This window comes from Aythya marila, assembly GCF_965140915.1.
Source record: "Aythya marila genome assembly, chromosome: 5".
NCBI lineage: Eukaryota > Metazoa > Chordata > Aves > Anseriformes > Anatidae > Aythya > Aythya marila.
In genome coordinates, this window is record NC_139046.1 from 21,322,366 (window position 1) to 21,337,226 (window position 14,861).

The window sequence follows — 14,861 nt, forward strand, 5'->3', positions numbered from 1 at the left end:
GATTCCTTATAAGGCTCAGTAATTCTATGCCTTTGTTCCAAAAGAGAAATCATGGATAACCACATGGTCCAATTTTGTAAATTAGAATCTAGCACTAGACTTAAAATTAACAACTTGGGGCCTAACCACGAGGCCAAATTAATGGTCAAATTACTTTTTAAATCTATTCTGAGTTCATTGCCTGGGTGCAGTTACAGATATGTGTGTGCTATCTAGGACAGTGATGAATAGTGACTAAATGTACCCCATGAATTCAGTTCTGAATACTCATTTCTAATTAAATACTTTGTTCTGTCAGCAAGTTCCGGGAAGTGATTTGTGTACTTCAGAATCGCTAAAATGTGTTATTATGACTCTGTATCAAGTATTTTTTTCCCCTAGAGTACTGTTTTCTATGATCTTTGGAGATAAAGCTGCATCTCCAGTGACTTAAACAAAAAGGTGGACGTTGTTGTGACGACCATTACCAATAACCTGAAAGAAGGCCTTCTAGGTAAGACTCTTACCTGGAAAAGTCTGATATCCTGGTTTTCAGAATAAACACTTCCTTCTCTCAAAAAGCAACTAGTGTGCTGGCAGAGAGAAGAATGAGAGCGGTATCTTTGAGGGGTGGGGAGGGGAAGGTGTGGTAAGTAATTGAAAAGGAAAAACTGAAATCACGAGAGGGTCCATAACCATTTTTCAGAGGAAGATCTGAGAAAAGGACAACTCCAAACAACTTTTTCATGGAAAACGTAAAAGAAAAGAATACAGAGACTGTAGTAGTGAGGCAGCCCAGATATAGGCTTCTCAGACTTGTCAGCCCAAGGAAACAGCTGGAGGGCTTGCTCCCTCTGCTGGAGCATCCTAACGGACCCACAAGAAATTTGCTAGTTTGACCCACTTTTAAAGTCCACAGCAAATCTCTCTGACCAGGAAATAAAGATTTTACGAATATGGTCTCATTAATGCAGGGTTGATTACCACTTCTGACTTAACATCACAAGGATTTTTTTTTTTTTTTTTTTTAGCAATGTACTGAATATGCAGGTGAAGGCAGAGGGAGAGAGCTATTTCATTGTTCTGTTTTTGAAAAGAAACAAGGCAGACAGGTTGAAACCCATAATTTTTAAATCATAATATATCAGTCCGGTCAAACTGGACTTTGGGGGGCAAAATAGGGAAAGCAAGAAGACTTCTTCCAGCTTCTGTAATGCAGAAGAACAACTGCTGTCATATGACCTTTGCTCTAGGATGGATTACTTGCTGTCATTCCTGTAGCCACATATAGACAAAGCCACATCCCTTTTTGAACTGTATGTTGTTAAGTACACTCTGATCTTCGATACTTTGGCTTATGAATAAATATCAGGTGAATACATGAATACAATACAATGAATAAATATTCAGGTGAATACAATGCCATCACTTAGTTATTCAGTGTTCATGTTGGATAATATCAGTCTAGTAGCATGATGCATAACAACATCAACAAACTGTGACTCAGACACTCACTGACACAGCTCAACCTTTGCTTGCAATAGTTTGTGGCCGATGCACCTCTCTCTCTTGGAGAATTAGGTCTACTTTTGGACTCAAAAGACATCACACATGACTTCAGACAAATTATGGGATCTTGTACTGGCTTTCTACCTGCTAACTGAGACTCGAGATGTCTTACTCCTTCATGCCTTTTTATAAACTTAAGTTACGAAGCTTTGGTATGGAATCCACTTCCTCCTGTACATGTATCTGACACAAATGCCTCCAATTTAAGCATAATACTAAAATAGTAGAATAGTTAACTACTCAACTAGATATTAATTCGTGGATTTTGTGGCCTCTCCAGTTTAAATCAACTTATTTTCCAGTTCTCCCATCATTTCAGTGAACAACCTGGTGATCAAGTTAGAAGTTCAATGGAGGAAATGGAAACCAAGTTCTGCAGCAGTGACAAAGAGGAAGCTTTCAAAAGAGAACTGCCATACTGCATAGGAGAAATCGACTTCACCGCTTCTGGGAAGAAACGTGGAAAGGTACAGCAATGAATACTTTTAACCTTTTATCACTGTTGCCGTTGTTCAGCTGTTACTTGCTTAGCATTAAAGGTAGAGATTATAATAGTGAGGATCAACATATCACAGGGCTAGGCACCACACTGAAACCAAAGTAGGGACCATACCTTCATGAATACTAGCAAAATTCAAGATGAGACCTATTAACAAAGAGAACTCAAACACTTGATTCACACAGACCTTCTACAGGTACAGTTGCTCACACCTTTTTTCCTTTAAAAAATAAAATAAAACCTCACACCCAGCTTCCTTCATTTTGCATCATTTCCCTGTTTTAAACACTTTCTGCCAAGTAATCAATCACTGTGGATTTCAACTTTTAAAACATATTGTTGAGCGATTTTAAAACTCTCAAAGTTCTTTCCTTCTGTTCTGCTAATATATATAGAACAGGAAGAAGCAATAGATTTGTGTAGCACAATAAGAATGTAAAAGATCACAGCAAGGAATGGGCTGCCTACATGAAATCAGGCAAATATTTCAGCTAGTTCAGAAAAAAGTAGTGCCTAAAGAGATTTCTTGGCTTTGCTAAACTGCTGAGGAACTGAGGCAGTTAAAGAAGAGTAGCAACATTAAAGGAGAGAATGATAATATCAGTCTTTAATGCAGAATGAAGCCATGGAATTGACCTGATTAACGAGATGAAAATTTTGCAGAAACCTGCTAAATTAATCCTGGAACTTAGTTTTCTTATCAGGTCTCACTCAAATAATTTGTTCCCAAGGAGTACTAATAAACATTTAATTGTTATGATACATTTACCTCTGCATTCACCATGAAAAATACTGTATCCTACTGTACTATTATTATTCAGTATTTTTTGTTTTGTTTATTGAAGTTTATTAAGGTCCCATGTACTATTCATCCTGGAATTATATTTGAAGTTATGCTCAACAAATGGAAGCTACCTGCTCCCAATTTGGTCGTCTCTTTAGTAGGGGAAGAAGAAAATTTCCAGATGAAGCCTTGGCTACGAGACACCTTAAAAAAAGGACTCATAAAAGCAGCTCAAAGCACAGGTTAGTGCTTTGGGCATTAAAGGAGAAATTTACATTGCTATATTCTCACACCTAATGATCTTTTAGCATCAATGGTCCCACTCACGTGATTATTTTAGAAGTTTGAGGCTTTGCCGAATGCAGCCTACAACTTGCATTTAAATAGCTTTTATTTATATATGTTGTTATAATAAGTTATTGTATTACAAATAGCAAAAATAAGCTATTTCAAACCAAATTACTCCAGGCAATCATTTCTTAAGTGTAAAATTACCTGAGGTTATTCTCTCAAAGACGACAATAGAAAGATTGCAGAGATAGGACCAAATATGTTGTCCAACTTTTAAATTGTAACAAAACAACTCTTAACATAGCTTAATTTGGTCAAAAGTAACTCTTTTTCTCTCCATTCTTACTTTTTAGTTAACAAAATCCTGTTACAATTGTTTATGGTTTTTGAATATTTGTTTTCTGCAAATGTAAGAAATGTACTTTATTATTGAAACAGAAGACTTAACATTTAGAGTCAAGTTTAAACAAAAGGGCCTTGCTAATGCTTAACATTAATGTCTAACATAGCAGAAAATAAGTCAGCTCACCTTCTCCCTGGCTGTATACATGAATTACAAGAGTAGGGAAATGCATTTAAAAACAAACAAACAAACAAAAATCAGGTCTGGAAATCTGAAAAGAAGTGGCTAATATTTAAGATGATACATCTTCTTTTATCTTTGTGAAAATAGCTGCAAAATAAAGTGAAAATATCAGTTCACCTCTCCCTATCTGGTCCTCATTTCAAGCCAACAACTTCCTCCTCTCCATCCCTTTGCCCCTTCCTCATGCAGACCTGGCTAGTGTAGTGATGTTGCTGATCATATTTAGACAGTAGACATTTACTCCTGTCTGGAAACAGCACTGTAGATAAGCATATTTACATTAGAGTAAAGATGGCTGGCAGGATATGTAAAGCACACCTGCTTGGGCACAATTTCCTCTTTCCCTTGTTAAAGCCTTACATTTTGTGTATGTCTTTCAATTCTAAAAATTACAGTCTATCAAGATCTGTTTGCAGCTTATCCAATTATCTAAACAAAACTTAAATCTAGTACTTCCCATAATGTTACTTGACACACAAACCTGTCCAATTACAAAGAAATTGTCTAACAATTAAAATATTTTCAGATGCCTGGATTTTTACCAGTGCTTTACGTGTTGGAATAACAAGACACTTAGTGCAAGCAGTCCGAGATCACGCACTGGCTAGTGCTTCATCCAAAGTAAGAGTGATTGCCATAGGAATAACTTCCCTCGGAAAAATTCAGCACAGAGAAATTCTGGAGAACGCAAAGGTATTTTTCCTTTTATTCTACTTGTGGGACAGGATCGTTCAGAAGTGAACTTCACATTTACAAAATTTGGAAGTAGTAGGCAGCAAAACATCGTGCTGTCTTAAAAGTGGGATTCAAAGGGTGTTTTAGGGAAAGACCTTAGCAATGAGCAGAAAGAATCGTTAGACCCCACTGCTTCCATGCCCCGTGCATTAAACTTGGCAGCAAATCTGCAAATATCCACCAGGTGGCAGGATTGGCCATTAGCTCAGTAGCTGGTAATAGGGTGAACCTGAGGAACAGCACACATCATAGGATGCCTTAAAGCTTTTTTTCTCCTTGTTCATCTACGGCAGAATTCCAAGCTATTTCAGAAATCCTGTAAAAACTGCATATCCTAGTATGAAACCGAGTCGTAATTATTTCAAGTTCTCCTGAACAGTCACTGAACTGGTGTCTAATACACAAAACCTTCGCTACATGCTGGGCCAAAAGTGCTAGCCATACAAGACTTTGTTTAGTTGGTGAGAGTTCTGGGGACTTCAGAATTCAGATCAAAGCAATTGAAGTTTGTGAGGGGAAAAAAAAAAAAAAAAAGTACATGCAAAACAACAATAAAATACACACTAACAAAAAAAAAAAAAGTAAAAAAAAAAAAAATCAGAAGAGTTGTTGCAAATGCCAAGTTGATACTGAATTGACTTGGAGGTGGAAAAGGGAATTAATGACATTCTTGTCACTGCACTGTCTGTCCTAAGCAGACTATTGTAACAGTAAAATGGGTGTATAGTAGTGACAATAACACTTTCTGTGTTATTTTACTTTCCTACAGAAGCTGAGAAGCAGGTAACAAACACAGCCCTTTGAACTTGCACCTAGTTCTCTCAGATAAGCTGGCAAGTACCAGCTATCAGCAGGGAGGCTGCCAGACTGTATTTGCATTTTATTGTCATTGGTTTTCTCTCTTTTCCATCCCTTTTGCCAAGGACAGGTATCAATGTGCTCTGTCAGATGAGGCTCTCCAGCTGGAAGACTTTAACCTATTTGTGTGGCTCAGAGGAAAGAATCTCATTAGGGAATTTTGTTCCTTTGGCAACAGCAAACTAGTTGCTTCACCTCCCTCCCAATCTAAGTGATCAAAACACACCTGGATCTTTCCCAAACAGTAGCTACAAAATAAGTGCACCATTCTTTTTACTGCGTTAGATTTTCTCCCTATTGACTAAAGCTCAAATTCTTTGTCAAAGAGTAGGTGGAGAGCACTCTTGACCCTCTGACTTCTGGCACTGCTTCTACCCAAGAACACCCTAGATCTTAGAAACTTTAGGACAAAAAAGGGCTATAGACAGGGATATTGACCTAAACCCAGTTCTTCTTATAGTTGACACTAACACAAACAGCTTGTTGTATAAAATAGAGCTAAGAATTCACAGTAGCAAGGAAAAAAACAAGCCCTCATACCAGTTGGTCCCTCCATCATTTCTGTGTTACTGGCACGTATTAAACATCCTTGAACAATTGCTTCCACATTTTCAGTGAATACATAGGAAAATACCTGTGAGATTTTTTTTTAAGTTGATTGTTGTGTATCGGGGTCCCAATCTAAGGCTAAATCTCTCTGGCAAGTAGGCTTAATGTTACACGGCAGCAGAATATAGGCACATCCTCCATCTAAACAAAACATGAAAGCAAGTAACTGCTTCAAGGTAACCTTCAGCAATGAGACAGGAGCAGAAGGGAGGCAAGAGAAATTTGTGGCACTAGCTGTTTGTAAAGGACATGCAAATTTACTACTTCCCCCGCCCCCCCCGAACAGCCTCTGACATTTCTACTCTTCCCAGAGCTGCTGAGAGGGCAAGAATCTCTACCTGTACCTGTGTGCTCTGTCACATTTTTAGAATGCAGCTTCCACGTTAAGAATAACCATGAGACCTCACATAACCATGTTAATTAAACCAAGCTGTGTTTAAATCAATATGGATGTATAGCAGGCTGACTTATCTACTGGTCTAAGCATGGTGAAAACATTACTGAAATGAACAGGTTTGCCCTTGTCTAAAATCTGGCACAAACATCTGAGACATTAAGGCATCACTCACAGTTATCTAGTCTCATGGCCCCAAACATTTGTGCAAGCACTTGCAGCACCTCTGCACGAATGCCTGTGTTCTAGAGATGATTCCTAATGTCAGTATATTTTGCAGAGCCTGAGAGGGAAACTTCAGGGACTTCAGCTTTCAGGCTATCACATCTAGCACCTTTCAGAAGAAACAAATACTCCTTCCTTTTCATAGAGGCTATTCAAGTGTCTGAAAAGTGGTGCTCTATGTCATGGCACAGATAACATGAAAAAGGGAGATGAAGCACATAGAAATGCAGACTGTGCTTGTAGAAAAATGCTCACATCTCTCCTATCTCTAGGATGAAAGCCTTGTACATTACCAATCAGATGATAATGTCCAAGGCCCACTGTATTCACTGGACCACAACCATTCCCATTTTATTTTGGTGGATCACGTAACACCAGAGGATCCAGACAGAACGACTGAACTACGGCTCACCTTGGAAAAGCACATTTCAGAACAGCGCACTGGGTATGGTGGTAAGTAGACTATACAAACATCCTATAGCTTGAATACTAGCGACATTACAGGGATACATGTGGGTCCCTTGCCTTATCAAAGGCAACTCCAGTTCTCAGTTTACCATCTACATAGGCAAGATCAAGTAAACACAGTTGTCATTGTGTAAGAGGCAGAACTAAGCTGACTTAAGTTGAAAAAAATGCTCTTTGAACCAAAAATCCTGACATTTATTGCATCTCCTTAAACATAGCTCAAAGCTGACCTTCAAAGCATCTCTCAAATTGCCTCGAAACACAACAGATGGAAAATAAATCCAGGCTTAAGTGCCCTAACCAGTGGCTCTAAGAGATGGATGTTCATTGTTGTATACTTTTATCCCCTCTCACACTGAGTCTTGAATTGCTCCCACTCTGGAAGAAAAGACTTGCCAAAGCCTTCTGAAAATTTTTAAGCTATATTTGTTTCAGGATAACATTTTATCCTGGGTGAACAGCATAGCATCTAATACCTCTCTAAACCAACGTGAGCTTTGTTTATAATGATAACTGAGCATGGGGTAGGCCTCCTGTTGCGATTTATGGAAATAATTCAGTTGTAGTCCTAATACAATTACTTTCACCTTTCCTTTGTTTCTGTAATACCTGCAGTGCTAGCACAGCTAAAACACAGGAGAAAGAGCTCACTTATTCACATTTTCATGCATCACTGGAGTATTCTATTACATAGCCTATAGTATAGGCACAGATATATCTGAGAGCAGGAATGCACCCAAACAGTGCTTATCTTGTGACTCAGTTGGGAAAGACCACAGGTGGACTCTAATGGTAGGCAGAGGTTGCAGTGCTGACAATTGGAAAATAGCCTCTTTCTGCTTGCAAACCAATCTGATCAAACAAATCTCAGAGGAACAATTTTCTGTCCAAAAATGCAGATTCATCTGACAAATATTTCACTGGAGCATACTGAGTTCAGTGAGATCTTCTATAAAGAAAGCAAGTGTCGTTCATTTAAGTTCAGCAAACCCATTTAACCTTACTGAACTAAAACACTTCAATAAGGTCATGCAGAATTTCCCTATTAAAATATCTACAAATCATACAAAAAAAAAAATTTGGTATTTTGAATATTCTTTGCAAATAAGGACTTCCCACCTTCCCCAATATAACATTAGAATTTCCCACCACCACACACAGAAGTGTAAATTTCATCCAAATCTATGCTAAATGAAGAAGATTCAAAACCACAAATGTTTTCCAAGTATTCTGTAGTCATAGGGGTCAGTTTTCAAACTAGAATAGCACCTTAAAGAGGTATAGCACTACTATGCCATTCACTAAAACAAGTCAAGTTACCTGCCAATCATGGCTAAACTACAGCTCAGTTCTCCTTTATCTCTGTAGTCATCCCACAACAGATGCAAGATGTAGTAGAGACTGGGAGACCTACAAAGGAAAACACTAAAAAACTATTTGAACCAAATACCTTTTTATCTTCCAACTATAAGAGGCATTAATCTCATGACGCTGCTGTTCTGATAGAGCTCTCTTAGGCCAATCTGCAGTCATCTTCAGAATTCAGAGTTCAGTGTTTACAGTATAAACCATTTAGAAATAAGTGGATATCTGTGGGAGAATGGATGAACAGGGATGCCTTCACCATTTCTTCCCCTGCAGCCATAAAAGAAGTTAAATATTGCATAGGCGTTTCTTTTAAATATAGCACTACTCTAAAAATAAAAGATTATAATATTGATAGTGACCACATTAGACTGTACTGAATGATGTTTAGGCTCTTTAATCAGAGTGATAAAGAGTATATAGGGTAAACAAACATCTTAAATCAACAGTGCTGTGATGTACAGAAGTGCCAATATCCACATTTTGCAGCTGAGGCACACAGAGGTGTGAAGAGACCGAACTACTTGCCAGGAATCACATGAACGTTTATGGTAAATGTGCCTCGGTCCTGAATCTTAGACTAAGGCCCTGTCTGTTGGGCCATAGGGTTATTTTCTTCCTTTGCCACTTACTTCTGCAGTTGCCTGCAGTTTCAAGTTTTGCTAGGTACTGAAACAGGACATAATAGAAGTACTTTTAAAGTGAACAGCAGAAAAGCAATAGTTCTTGTGATAGCTGTTAACACTTGTTTGTTTTTGTTTTCTTCTTTAAACCATCTATTTCACAGGAACAGGTAGCATTGAGATTCCTGTGCTTTGCTTACTGGTAAATGGAGGACCAAGCACACTTGAGGTAATAAGCCATTTGTAATTCAAGAAAAAAAAAAAAAAAAAAAAAAAAAGTAATAAATACTAAATAATTACTGGAAAAATGGTTGGATGAGAAATACATGTATTGGCACTTTACATGAAGTCAAGATTTAGATCTATACATCACTTAAGAACTGAATTCCATTAATGTTAAAATTAACCATATTTGTTTGGAAGAAATATTTCATTTTGAAAAGGTGCTGGCAAATCAGTAAGGCTTCTACTGCCAGCTAGTACAGTGCAAAGAAAAAAATTCAAAACCAGAACAAAACCTCAGAAGTCAGCTTCAAATTTAGTAGAGTAGAAATACTGTGCTATTACTTGAGATGACATACGAAAGGATTAATCATTCAGCAAGAGAGAGAACTGTCACAGAGCTCCAAGGAAACGCAAGGCCAGGTTTTCTAGATATTCCACTTTCAAATGATAGTGTCCTACTTCCCCTGAGCAAAAATACCTTGTATAATAGAAGACTGGAGAGTTGCCTGCTAATGTTCCCATATCCTGTTTAGTGAAGAATCAGTTATGAATTTTTTTGAGCACTTCCACAACTTCCAGAACATGTTGACTAGGAGATCTATAATATCTATTTTACTTTTTCTGATATTTTATTTTAGTACTTTGTAGCAGTCAATATCAGCATGGCTTTTTTTTTTTTTTTGATAATACTCTCAGCTGAAGACAAATACCCTACTGTACCTTTCAGGAGATAAAATTTTCAGAATGTATAGCTAGGTTTAGCAGCCAGAAAAGCCTGCTGAGAATTCCTGTATAGCACTCCTCTTGCACTTGACCATGCTGAACTACAAACAGCTACAGGGAAAGAGTGGAGAGAGGGGAGGGGAAAAACAAGAAACAGACAACCAGTCATGAACAAAGATGTTTTATGCATTGCCTGTCCAAATCTGGATGCTTAGCTACTCAGCACGTGCCATGGAAAGCACTATAATCAGGGACTTATAACACGGAAAATCTGCCACAAAGTCAAAAAAATCCCAATAGTCCAGAGGAATCTGGACTGACTCCAGAACGAATAGGTACATATTTATTTCTAGTTTGCAAGGAATCTTTCTTCTTTGAGTAACATTTTCTTTGCATGTATGAATTCTAAAAATGTACTTTTTAAACTACAGAGGATTTGCATCGGTTTGGAAAATTCTGCTCCCTGGCTTATCTTAGCAGGGTCTGGAGGTACAGCTGACATCTTAGCTGCATTCATGAATGAGCCACAGCTTATTGTGCCAGAAGCTGTTGAAAAGCAATTTAAGGAGAAATTCCCTGCAGAAAGCTTCTTGTGGAAGGACATTCTCCAGTGGACAGCAACAGTGAGCTCATGTTTGATAATTGCATGCAGTGTTTGATAATTACATGCATCATGTTCACAAGCTCTCTTCTACCATTCCTAGCTTCAGTACTCCATTCAGTGCAGTTTGAAAATGTACTCCCCCAAAGTTTTGGATACTCCATTGCTCTCTTGCTAATGCCATATACCTCTCTAACACTAAAATCAAGGTGTCAGTTGATCATACAAGCTACTTTGTCCTAGTGATTCAGCTGACGACCAAAGTCTCTGTTCTTTCTCAGTTATTTCCTCAAGTAACAACCAGCACCCAAGAATCCCAGAGTCCTTCTGGAGGACATGAAGCATTATTTATCCTCCACAGCTGTGGAGCTTGTGCAGCTGTGAAAGAAGCAACCTAATTCATGATCTACAGCTGTTAAGTGGAAAACCTAATTGTGGGCATGCATGAATAAATTAACAAGAACAAAGAGTGTTTAGAAGTTACCCTATATATTGTTGGTTATTTGTATTCTTCTTAAAAAAGACAGACAAAACAGATCCATAGATTGTCTTTATTCTTTGTCTTGAGGCACACTCACTAGACTTAAACCACTATGGCTAAATGTTTAAGAAACAAAAAAACACTTTGACATTGTCTTCATGTGAAGATTGAAGAACAATGTATGCCTCTGAGACAAATGGAGGCATTTGCCACACAACCTCACCCACTACTTATTCTTTGCAGTCCTCACTGTAATCCTTAGCTTTGAAGGTCCACATGCTACTTCCATTAGGGAGAACTTTGTCAGATCACTAAGAAAAGGAGATGGAAGGGCATCAATGACTCAAAGAAGCTTTAGAGACCATACTTTGAAATAAACAACTCTGAGAGGAGAATTTGAATGTCAGAGCAGAAAAAGGTAAAGCAGAATTAGTGATCACAGCATGACTATGAATCAAATAGGAATGGGAGTTAAAGATCTTCTAGTTAAAGCAATGCCCTGATTCTCAGGGTCTCCAAGTTCTATTCCTCCTATCGTGCTATGCAATGCTGGGGAAGACAATAACTCCTTCCTTGCCTCAGGACCTATTTATATGGAAAGCTAATAATGTTCATCTTCTTGCCAAACCTCAGTTTTGCATTTAGAATGCATGTTCTTTGGGAAAAGCTGTACATGTGGTCTACACTGGGCTCTTAGACATTAGTGTTTAGACAGTGGTTTAAATGATTTCTGTTTCAACTCCCAATAGATTCAGAACATTATTTCACACCAACATCTTCTAACTCTGCACAACTTTGAGCAAGACGATTCAGAACTAGACACAGTCATTTTAAAAGCTTTAGTAAAAGGTAAGAACAATAATTGTAATACTTTGTTATTTGACCTCACTCTGCCATAAATATATTTTATTCTTGTCCAGAGCAAGTTCAGTTGGCTGTTCCATAAGATTTCATTTCTAATGAAGAGTTGTTCTGCTTGCTTATTGACAAAGTAACTGGCAGCTTTTGAATCTAGCATTAAACTAGTGTTTGCTTTTTAATCTCATGCTATTGTATAGTATTATTTTAATTAGTCCTTTATTTCACAGCTTGCTTCTCTTAGTCGTAGAGGCAGTAGAAGAACTGATATATACTGTAACAGTTATTCCATTTACAAACCATTAACAAAAAAAAAAAAACAACACACACAACAGAAAACACAATCAGACCTGAACTACCTTAGTTCCAGATCAACCAAGTACAACCAAGTTGTTCTATAAAAAACCTTCACTGTCTGTTCTGAAATACATTACTTGCTCTGCCAGCCCTTTTAATTTGTGTTAGACTAGCCTAACTTTAGCATTAGGGAAAAAGAAATTCTATTCCTCATGTGCTAATTAAAACAAGACAAAAACAAGAGCCTCACCCTCCCCACTTTCTGCAGATCAGGGTCTTTCTTAAAATACTAATTTAATTTGATGTTTTAAGAGAATTTAGCCACTAAAATATTCAAAAAATGAGGTTTTAGATTAATATTTCTTAAATGAGGAGAAAAAACACCTGTGAACGGTTCCTGGTTTAGTGACCTACAAATCTGTGATAACTGAATAATAGCTAACTTTGCCAATCAAATTACCAATACTATATTGAATTAAATGTAACTAGTGTAAAGTACTGAATTTCTTTGCCTTTCTTATTTGTTCCAGCCTGTAAAAGCCACAGTCAGGAGGCCCAGGAATATTTGGATGAACTGAAGTTGGCAGTGGCCTGGAACAGAGTGGACATAGCTAAAAGTGAAATATTCAACGGTGATGTGGAATGGAAGGTACAAGGTTTTATTGCATTAGAGGCCCATCGGCGTGTAACCTAAAGGGTGTGGGATACAAACATACTGACAAGAAAGGCCTCAGTTTTCAGCAATACCTGCATTCCTCACTAAGAGATCAGGCAGCCATAGCAGCCTTGTTTAAGATATCTTTCTGGTTCCCGTCCTGCACCCCAGATGATAATGGGGGAAGACAGGTGAATAATTTAGTGGTCACGTTCTTTTTCTTGAGCCTTTGGGGGGCAAGAACCCTTACCCCCACACCTCTTTCTGTACAGACCTTTAAGCACGCAAACCACTGTTTCTAACTGCTACATAAATACCCAGTGCAGTGGGTACCTGAACATCATCACAAGTCCTACAGCTTGCTAGTTGTGCTAGTGTTTTAATATTAATGTTTACATAGACATTTTCTACATAGTTCTATCCCTCTTTCTCATCATACCCACAGATGACCTGTTGTAAGGCAAAATGTACATGTCCTAACAGTAAATTTTACCTCCCTTCCTTATTCATCCGTGAATATCTCTAAAACCACTATTTTTCTTCCTTTTTTACCCCCCATTCCTTGTCCTTCAATCAATCTAGTCCTGTGACCTGGAGGAAGTGATGATGGATGCTCTGATCAATGACAAACCAGAATTCGTCAAGTTATTTATTGACAATGGGGCCAACATATCTGAATTCCTGACATACAGTCGTCTGCAGAGACTCTACTGTTCCATTTCTCAGAAGTGTCTCCTCTACAAACTTCTACTGAAGAAACATGAGGAAAGCAAAGTGACCTTGGCAGGGCTCACAGGTCAGCAGCAGCAGGAGTCCTACCCACTCTTCACTCTCAATGAAGTTTCTAGAGTTCTCAAGGATTTTCTCCATGATGCATGCAAAGGTTTCTATCAAGATCTCAGACATGGAGGCAAGAAGAGATCTGTGAGTTACAACTTTCCTTCATAAATCTGATCCTCTGCAATTTAGAATTTGAAAAGTTTTGGCTATTTCTTGGCTTCAGGGATGGGACAAGGAAGGAAATGGAAGAAAACGTTGGTTTCTCTCTTTTTTTTTTTTTTTTTTTTTTTTAGCTCATTAATCTTACAGCTAAAAATTAGTCACTTTTTTTTCATTTTGAATGAAACTCAGAAATACCAAAGTTCTTGCAAAGCACTGGAAATCATGCATCGAAATTGATTTCCAGAGAAGCACAGGGAAACTCGGTAAAGATCAGAGTTCTAGAGTAATATAGTAATTAAAACTTTCGATATTTGCAAAGTTCTAGTTTAATCTCAGAACTCTTTAAACTCCAAAATAAATTGTCATTTGAGACATAACTTCAATCATTTTTGCTTTATTAAAGCTTACCTGAATTAATCAGTAGTACAAAAAACTATCCAAGTTTGAATCTAGGCAGGTTTTCCCTGTGCACAAGAACAGAATACGGGGTAACATCTTACAGAAATAAAAGTTTGCCACTGCAGTCTCACTTACTTTTGCAGAATTTGACAGTAACTGACCTAAAACCAACTGATGCAAATAAGACCCAAGTCAGATACAAGATCACACTGCCCCCCTTAAAAGCTTCTTTCCATGGTTGTGAGCAGCAGCCCGATCCCAATAACATTGGCAATGCTAAGAGTATCCCTGTAGGGGCATACCAGTGTGTTCCTACTCAGTTGTTCTAGATTTCAAAGCAATTTAGTATACTAAATAACTCCCTACAAACAAACAAAAAAAAAAAGAGGAGGGGGGAACCAAACCATTAATATAAATTTGAACAGAATGCCATAGTTTAAGTGATTTCAAAAATATCCTTGCATAAAGTTGTTTTAGAAAAAACCCACACACCACTCTGGCTGCTTCTAATTAATGCGATTGATATATAGACATTTTTAAAATATACTTTAAATTCAGGACTTGACCTAAGTTGCCATACTTTCTCTGGAGAGTTTTTTTTTTTAATCAAGCATTAAAGGAAAAAGCACCATTCTACTTAAAATACTCCCTGCATGAGGAAGAGGTTTCTCAAAGGAAAGACTAAAAAGAGAGCT

General features: G+C 37.7%; 1 protein-coding gene across 1 annotated transcript in view; it reads left to right on the forward strand.

Annotated features, from left to right (window-relative positions):
• Window positions 1-1,898: 1,898 nt before the first annotated feature.
• The window catches only part of TRPM5 (transient receptor potential cation channel subfamily M member 5), a gene marked incomplete at both ends in the record, with an annotated part of 35,684 nt that continues 22,721 nt past the window's right edge, over window positions 1,899-14,861 (forward strand). Inside the window, 9 exons of the mRNA XM_082762498.1 lie at window positions 1,899-2,015; window positions 2,893-3,073; window positions 4,235-4,401; window positions 6,802-6,982; window positions 9,150-9,214; window positions 10,365-10,556; window positions 11,765-11,864; window positions 12,701-12,819; window positions 13,408-13,749. Of these exons, the coding sequence (XP_082618624.1) occupies window positions 1,899-2,015; window positions 2,893-3,073; window positions 4,235-4,401; window positions 6,802-6,982; window positions 9,150-9,214; window positions 10,365-10,556; window positions 11,765-11,864; window positions 12,701-12,819; window positions 13,408-13,749 (1,464 nt within the window). The remainder of the gene's footprint in view (window positions 2,016-2,892; window positions 3,074-4,234; window positions 4,402-6,801; window positions 6,983-9,149; window positions 9,215-10,364; window positions 10,557-11,764; window positions 11,865-12,700; window positions 12,820-13,407; window positions 13,750-14,861) is intronic.